This window comes from Gymnoscopelus microlampas, assembly GCF_963454915.1.
Source record: "Gymnoscopelus microlampas genome assembly, chromosome: 12".
In the NCBI taxonomy this organism is placed as follows: domain Eukaryota; kingdom Metazoa; phylum Chordata; class Actinopteri; order Myctophiformes; family Myctophidae; genus Gymnoscopelus; species Gymnoscopelus microlampas.
Window position 1 is genome coordinate 39,031,558 of NC_139949.1, and position 9,159 is coordinate 39,040,716.

The 9,159-nt window shown below is 40.3% G+C and overlaps 1 protein-coding gene across 2 annotated transcripts; it reads left to right on the forward strand.

The window, feature by feature from the left end:
- The first annotated feature begins 2,684 nt into the window (after positions 1–2,684).
- On the forward strand, positions 2,685–7,925 carry LOC311057573 (uncharacterized protein). Of its 2 annotated transcripts, none has more exons than XM_084074560.1 (4): positions 2,685–2,823; positions 4,926–5,030; positions 6,028–6,294; positions 6,569–7,925. In XM_084074560.1, exons 2-4 carry the CDS (start codon positions 4,961–4,963, stop codon positions 7,522–7,524), a joined length of 1,293 nt encoding a protein of 430 aa, XP_083930686.1. In that variant the 5' UTR covers positions 2,685–2,823; positions 4,926–4,960; the 3' UTR covers positions 7,525–7,925. The 2 variants fall into 2 exon arrangements, with proteins under 2 accessions (XP_083930686.1, XP_083930687.1); XM_084074561.1 differs by having other exon boundaries at positions 6,572–7,925.
- Positions 7,926–9,159: the final 1,234 nt, after the last annotated feature.

The window sequence follows — 9,159 nt, forward strand, 5'->3', positions numbered from 1 at the left end:
TGTGACAAGAGTTTCAATCAATCGTCTGCCCTGAAGACACACCAGCTTCTCCACATAGGAGAAAAACCTTTCCATTGTGAATTGTGTAACAAGAGTTTCAGTCAGTCATCTCACCTGAAGAGACACCAGTGTAACCACACTGGAGAAAAACCTTGTTTTCATTGTAAAGATTGTGACAAGAGTTTCAGTCTGTCATATTACCTGAAGGCACACCAGCGTATCCACACTGGAGAAAAACCTTTCCATTGTAAACATTGTGACAAGAGTTTCCGTGAGCCAGGCCACCTGAAGAAACACCTGAAGACACACCAGCGTGTCCACACTGGAGAAAAACGTTGTTTTCATTGTAAAGATTGTGACAAGAGTTTCAGTCGGTCATATTACCTGAAGACACACCAGCGTATCCACACTGGAGAAAAACCTTTCCATTGTAAACATTGTGACAAGAGTTTCCGTGATCCAGGCCACCTGAAGACACACCAATGTGTCCATACATCATCAAAACTCATTGAGTGAGTAATTCATTAATTATTATTAAGTCAGCCAGTGCTAGCGTTTTTGAGCATTTTTACCGACCTTTCAAGAGCCACAGAATATATCGCTCCAGGACGATCGACACACCGAGTGTCGCAAAAGACAGAGGAGTGTCTCTGTTTCCATCAGGTAAAAAAAGTGCGTCACCGCAACCCTCCGTTCTTTAGTGATTGGCTGTTGAATATAGCTTGTTCCCGACAAATACGCAGAAAGAAACAAGAAAGCAGAGAAGAATCCTTTAACATTAGATCGGACAGGGCTGGGTTTGTTGTGATCACGTTATTTCTGGGTATACTCTTCTCTGGAAGTCATAGGATCACTCATAGGTTGGCGAAGAGTGCCATCTAGCGTAAACACTGAAAACACCGTTTTGACGTGTTACACGTCATTGGCACTGAATTAGTTAACACAATTTGTTCGTCATTACTAACTGCATTATTAATAATTCAATCAATATGTTTGTTATAACACCACCATGAGGCAGAGATTTGTTATTACTATGTGTACCGTACATATTATCTCTATAGTCATTTGATCAAGACCCGTCAAGTGGCCCGTTTTGCACAAAATGCTACATTTGAGTCAACAAACAGTTCAATTTACAGATTGCGATGTAACATTACCGAGCGGGGAGATCATTCTCACAGACAGACAACCAGGTTGAATTGTTTTTAGCTAGAGGATGCCATTACATGTATTGCTAATTATTTTGTTGCTATTCATTTATACTATAAATGATGTAAACCATATACATTTGATATGATAAAACTTTTTTTTTTTCTCTAGAATGTTACAGTTTTTATCTTATGGTTTAATGTAATCTTGCCGTATTACATTATTAGAGCGTGATGTGATTGCAAATTAAAGGCTATGCAAAAAGCACCGTAGTGTACACACACACACACACACACACACACACACACACACACACACACACACACACACACACACACACACACACACACACACACACACACACACACACACACACAATGTTCACGATGCTGTGCAAGATGTGTTATTATGCTATAAGTCTGATGGTTTATTAGGTTAAACATGAGCTATGATGTCTTAACATTACTCCATTTGTCTGGAGGCAGGAATCAGAATCACCTTTTATAGTCACATAACACCATTACAAATGTAAGTGGGTGAGATTTTTTTTTTTACTTGCTCAACGTTTGCAGTTACAGGAAGAGTTAGAAAAATAAAGAATAGAGAAGAAAGGAACACGGAACAAGTAACAGGCTGTACGTTTGAGTTAATTTAGGATCCGCATTAGCTGTTACACCTGGCAACAACTATTATTCCTGGAGAAGAATGTATTCGCATTATAATCTTTGTTTAAAAATATATTTGTTGTAAAATATTGGCCCTGGTCAGATTTCTACAAAAACATACTGTAATTTAATCAGGCATAAACAGGCTTAGCTAAATTGTATCCTAAGGCCCCCTGTCACAGTTCCTGGTTTTAAAAATAAAAGGCAGGACATCTGCTGAAGCTCTGATAAGCTTTTTCTTTTTTAAATGCATTAAATAATATTGCTATCAGGTCTGTCCTCAACTCTGTAAGTCCTTCTTAGCCCAAACTAAATAAAAATGATGATTTAAAATGGGTCATTTTATTAGCATTAAGAGAACTAAATTGGCTACTCACTATGACTGTGCTGATGAATGAAACAAATATAATATGTTGTCAACTCCATAAGATAATTTGGAGGAACTGCCATCTTATGGAGTTGACCTCTAAATAACAAAATATGGCCCGTTAGAGGGTTTAATAGCCAAGAGTAAAACATAAATTAAATCACCTATTCTCAGTAATTGGTGATTTGCATTGATTTGAAAATGATATGAAGTTTAATACATGCCAGTACAGTATTTGTTGTACCTGAATTTCTGTGAGACATGTGATCAGACCTGTGCAGCATCAATGTGCACTGATGAAAGCTGTGATGGATGTTCTCTTTTCTACAGGCCTGGAAGGTCACATAGTACTGTTACGGTATAAGTGTATATAAACAATGGACAGTACCCGAGACCAACAGTAGGGGGCAGCAATACACCAACTGGCGTCTAGACAAAGTGGTCGTCAGAAGAACAGACCCACAATGCAGTAGTGAAAACAACATGGTGTTGGACAGCTAGACTGTTGTTGACACTTTAGAATACCATAGAGTTATATCAAAGTAGAATAAAAAGAAAACTAAAACGTGTCGTTTCTAAACTGTGTCGTCGTTAAGCAGCAGCAGGACGTTTGTTAGCAGCTCAACCACTGAAACAGAGCAGGTAAAGATGAACTCATTCAGGTTGTGTTTCATTTGTATTTATTGACTGTTACTTATATTATAATTCATGTGATCATAAACACATAACAACCAGTACTCAAAGCAGTATTCATACATTGTGTTGCTACATATGTTGTTGATTTCACTATTATCAAAGTAATGGTTAATCTCCATATAAGCAATGCGGTGCAAACGTCGCTTGTACATGAGTAGTAGGCAGCCTTAGATCAAGACGGTCATCGGTCATAATGATATGTCTTGGAGTTATTTCAAAATAGTCTTTGCCATTTCGCACTTGGGGTCCGCACATCTACTTAAACGTTCAGGTTTCAAATATAAAGTGCTTACCTAATGGCCACGGATGTTGCAATTATGTTCGGGCCCTCAGAAGTACCCATATCTTCCGTATTTTTCAATAAATAGCATTTTAATCCGATCTGTGTCAGATGTTCTCCGCTTTCAACTGCGTGCCCCTATCGGTTGAAAGGTGTATTGCACTCTAATACATTATAACTCTCTGAGGAAAATGGCCACTGATCAGGATTAAAATGCTTTTTATTGAGCAATATTGGTACTTGTGAGGGCCCGTACATAATTGTAACATTCGTGGCCATGAGGTAAGCACTTTATATTTGAAATCTGAGCCTTTTATGTAGATGTACGTGCAAAGAGTGCAAAGTGCAAAGACTATTTTGAACCTACTCCAAGACTGTCAGATAATATGACAGTCTTTTATCAAGGCTAGTACCTGCGTAGGATCTTTACTCTGTCCACAGTAATGTTAATGTGATTGTTAAGTGAAGTTAAACATTTCTAGGTATTTGTCATGCTGTACAGTGTTGCCAGATTTTGCAAGAGAAATAAGCAACCAGGTCTGAAAACAAGCCTAAAAGAAGCGACTGATTGATTGATTTATGTACTTTATTTAGTAAGACATGAGAAACAGTACACGAAAGTACAATTCACAATACCATGTTTACTAAACTGGATAACTCATAAAGCACTAAGCTTGTTTACAATGAGTTCCCACGCACACACATCATGATGACATATAAGAGACAGACAGATATACACACTACTATACAGAATGTCATACAATCAGCTTACAGGTTACTAGGGCATTCCACATTTTTGTTGAATAGCATGAGAACGAGGTCATTCCCTTTGTTGAGACAAATCTGGGTTGAACATGATCCGTGGAGCTGCCTCTGGTGTTGTGATCGTGGACTTCATTTATGTTTTGGTATTTTGACAAATACAGGGGGATCCCAATGTTTTGGTGTATCTTGTAGACCACGCCCATTGTACGTTGCTGTACTCTGTCCTCAACCCTAAGCCATCCAATCCTAGCAAAATGAGCAGGGGTTAGATGGGTTGTCTGTTTGAGGCCAAGAAGTAGCCTTACTAGTTTGTTTTTGGATGTTTGGAGCCTTGTTTTTAAGGCCTTGGTGGTGTTGTGATACCATGAGGAGCATGCATAATCAAAATGACCTTGTATGAGGGCCCCTGCAAGAATCATCAAGGTATTCTTACTGACTAGGTCACATTAAACCTATATGCATCGGATATTTGAAAATAGCCGATCTACAAGCTCACAACGTGTGAGCTTGTAGATCTGGTATTTTCAAAAGAATCTTGAAACATTTTAACAACACATCTCGTCCCTGTTTTCTAGTTTAAATATGTTTTTATAATTGTTGGACGCATTGTCCTCAGTACTGATGAAGTAATCATAACTTACAACTGTGTTTGCACCCTACGTTTTCAGTGTTTAATCCATTTCTACAACTCTGACACATCAAAGGTCCATATAACTGTCCTATAGTAATCATTCTTGGTGATGAGGTGGGCGTATAAGGATGCTTGGCTGCAGAAACGTTAAATACAGATGGGCTACTTTCAACTTATTATCTTTAATTTAAATCATTATTATTATTCATCACTAATATGCTGTATAAACCTCATAATCTTTGCACCCGAGATTCATATGTTGGAGAGTTGGTCTTAGGCCTTATTGCCTTTACATTCTGCAAATATTATTGCTATTTTTGACACCACTGGGTCTCCAGTTATTGAAGTCCTTATTCAATTGCTTAATTTCAGACCAGTGTGTGGAGTCCAGACTGCAGCCAGTGAAGATGGACTCTCCAGACTCCGCCAGGGACATTTCTATTAAACAGGAGGAACCTGAAGACCACCCACACCTCAGTAAGTTTCATAGGCTCTCTTTCTTTCGTTTTCTTTTTTTCTGTTCTGTTGTAGAGCTGCTACAATGTCTTATTTTCACTATACGATAATCATAGCTCATAGCACAAAACCTCTTGACAATGATAATATCCCAATATGTATAGCCATCATTACAATACCTCTAAAACATGTTTATAATATCTCTAATATCCAAAAGCACATCCTCTTGTGTGTGAATCAATGTAAAAAAGAAAAGAGGAAAAAAGGCAGCATACGACTTTAGGGCTTTGCCTTTGACAGGCTTTTTCTCTGCCTCTTGATCTAAGGTTCAACCGCTTGAACGCTAGCATCTCTTTTCTGGGTGGAACAATAGAGGGTTAGCTCACTAACTATAGTCATTCTATCAGATGTGAAAAAATACTTCTTTGGACTACTGGCATTGTGCAGACATTTGGCGCTGATCGGTACAGCGGTTTGTCAAGTTCGCCCTGAACACACAGACAAACAGATTCAAAGACTCACAGAACCATTTCTAGATTTTAAACTATGAACCAACTACATGGGTGGAGAAGTTTCTGTTTCATGATGTCATGCCGGTGAAGGCATGAGCTGTGATTGGTCTACTTTTGAGGGGAAATACATACAGTACTTACTGTACGTACAGGTGAACCCTGTGTTTTACAACGCTTGACCTACAGCCTAATTTTCCCAAATCAGAGCTGACGTGGTTTAATATTGTTTCATAATTGAATGATTCAAATTTGCTGTAACAACATTCACTTGCTTGGTAAAGTAACTCAATCTTTAAATTCAAATTACATTTCAAATGATTTATTTTGCTAAAACATGATTTTTCGGAATTCCTGTTTTCAGAAACACCTGTAGTAACCCGTAGTTAGTAAATGTTTGGTCAATCAAAGTTAATAGCTCAATTTGGACAGGGAACATAGACGGTAGAAAAATAGATGTACATTTTAGGAATACAGTATTCACTATCATGTTATTTTTCTGCTCCTAGACATCGTGGTTGTGTGTAAAGAGGAGGTTTCTCCAATACAGGAGGGGAGCCCCAGTCTGCTCCAGGAGGAACCAGACCCTCCACAGATTAAAGGGGAACAGGAAGAGCTGCTTCAAAGACCAGAGGAGCCTGGTGGATCAATGTTGACATTACTAGCAGTGAAAAGTGAAGTTGATGATGAAGACATCTCTTCACACTGCTATGAAGTTGAAGTCAAGCTGGAATCTGACACTGAAGACAGTGATGATTGGGAGGAGACCAGTGGAGGTCAGTCAATGTTAAGCACAGGGACAGGACTTACATGTGTGGGGAAAATTGGGAGCTGGCTTATTGATTCAATTGAGGAATAAAAGAGGAAGATGAAAATAACAATTGAGTCAGAAATATTAACAAGGCAGCCGTTGTGCTCCTAATCAACGGACTTGTTTGATCAAGTTGTATCTGTACTCACCAGTTCTAACCTGCCTCTCCCCTTCTCTCCCCCTCTCTCTTCTACTCTCTCTCTCTCTCCCTACCCCCCCCCCCCCCCCCCTCGCCTCAGAAGTGATGTCCCACTCCTCCCAGACTGAGTTCTTCTCCTGTTCTGAATGTCCATACTCCTTCACATCTCAGGTCTCGCTCCACAAACACATCAGGAGGAGACACAATGATCCCTACTACCAAATGCTGAGGAATGGGCAGATCACCTCATCAGCCTGTCAGCAAATCGCCAGCTCTACAACCAGCCAGAAACAAGGAGACACTGATGACCTGAGATCTTACAGTCATCAACAGTTTACCAAGACTTTAACTAAACCAGGTGGAGAAAAACCTTTCCACTGTAAATATTGTGACGAGAGTTTCAGTGAGTCTGGTCACCTGAAAAAACACCAGCGTATCCACGCTGGTATAAAATCTCTCCACTGTGCATACTGTAACAAGAGTTTCTTTGCTTCATCTGACCTGAAGACACACGAGCGTGTCCACACCGGAGAAAAACCTTTCCACTGTAAACATTGTGACAAGAGTTTCAGTGAGTCAGGTTCTCTAAAGGCACACCAGCGTATCCACACTGGAGAAAAACCATTCCAATGTAAACATTGTGACAAGAGTTTCAGTCAGTCAGGTTCTCTGAATGCACACCAGCGTATCCACACTGGAGAAAAACCTTTCCAATGTAAACATTGTGACAAGAGTTTCCGTGAGTCAGGTAGCCTGATGAAACACCAGCGTGTCCACACTGGAGAAAAACCTTTCCACTGTAAACTGTGTAACAAGAGTTTCAATCAGTCGGGTCACCTGACGACACACCAGCGTAACCACACTGGAGAAAAACCTTTCCACTGTAAACATTGTAGCAAGAGTTTCAAAAACTCAGGTCAACTGAAGACACACCAGCGTATCCACACTGGAGAAAAACCTTTCCACTGTAAACATTGTGGCACAAGTTTCAATAATTCAGGTAATTTGAAAAGACACTTGTTTATTCACACCAAGGGAAGTAACGTTACACTATAAATTAGCTGACTGGGAGAATCAAATTAAACACCCGTTTGTTGGTAGGGAGGTGGATAGTGACTGGCCTGACACAATTGAATAAACAATGAATTCATTCAAATTTCATTAAAAAAAAAGAAATCACTGTTACACATAAAACAAACATTGACTTTCTGCTAACGTTTTAGAATTCGGCCTCATGTGTGCATGTGCTACATTTAATTTGATCAGGTACTGTGCGAGGACACAGTTCATCTGCGTGCACACTAACAAACTAGTACGGAGTGGCGTGCAAAAATTGTAATGCAATTGTTTGCTTGATGTGATGCGCTGTTTGATTGAAGAGATCTGCAAGGTCTCAGATGATGTCATTTGCAGGCACTGCAGACTCTCAGGGCCCTATTTTGCGCATCTTAAAATTGCCACCAGGTCTTTTTAGTGGTGCCAACCGCTCTACGTTTGACTCTGTCTGCGTGTCCGTCTGTTTGTTTGAGCCCGGGATGAGCACGGCAAAGAAGCAACACATACAAACACACACACACACACACACACACACACACACACACACACACACACACACACACACACACACACACACACACACAGACTTGGAGATTGCCTATGCCATCTCTCCTCTCATTGGCCACACGTGGCACTGGTTATCAAAGGGGGTCCAGGGACCCCCAGCGTATGTTATGTCCGTCCGCCCGTATGAGCACGGGATGAGCACGGGATTTTAAACAGCTATAACTCCAGTTTGCAGCATGCCACCAACTCCAAATGTGGTATGTGGACTTAGACCACCAATAGGGACGAGCATGAATTGCTGAAGTTATCAAAGAGGGGTCCAGGGACCCCCAGCGTATGTTATGTCCGTCCGCCCGTATGAGCACGGGATGAGCACGGGATTTTAAACAGCTATAACTCCAGTTTGCAGCATGCCACCAAGTCCAAATTTGGTATGTGGACTTAGACCACCAATAGGGACGAGCATGAATTGCTGAAGCCCCGCCCCCTCTGTCTTCCCATTGGCTGGCCTTTAAACAGCCATAACTCAAGTTTGCAGCATGCTACGGAGTACAAATTTTGTACATGGACTAAAACCACAGATAGGGACGAACTGTAATTAGTTAAGCCCCGCCCCCTCTGTCTGCCCATTGGCTGGGCTTTAAACAGCCATCATTCCAGTTTGCAGCATGCTACCAAGTACAAATTTGGTAAGTGGACTCAGACCACCAATAGGGACGAACTGAAATGAGTTAAGCCCCGCCCCAAAGGCACCGCTTCCTTCACACAGGGTGTGATTTTTTTGTTTATTGTTATTATATTTTTTTATATATGTTCCCTCATAAAGGATATGTATACATATACATGAATAAAATCATTTAATTTAGTTTATCCCCTTTCTATGTATAGGTGAAGGGTTTTTACATGCACAAAATATGCACACAAAAAATAAGTTGATGAGGTGTTGTCTTAACATGTTTTGACTCAATAAAGTTTAAAACAAAAAAGAAAATATTTGTAGCCTACAGATCTGTCTGTGTGATAAAAGTGTTCCATTCCGTTCCGTTCCATGTTGTTACAACACATGTACAATATCTTTGTAATACGTGGTGATTTAGAGGTGGAACGGCCATCAGCTTCTATGGCTAA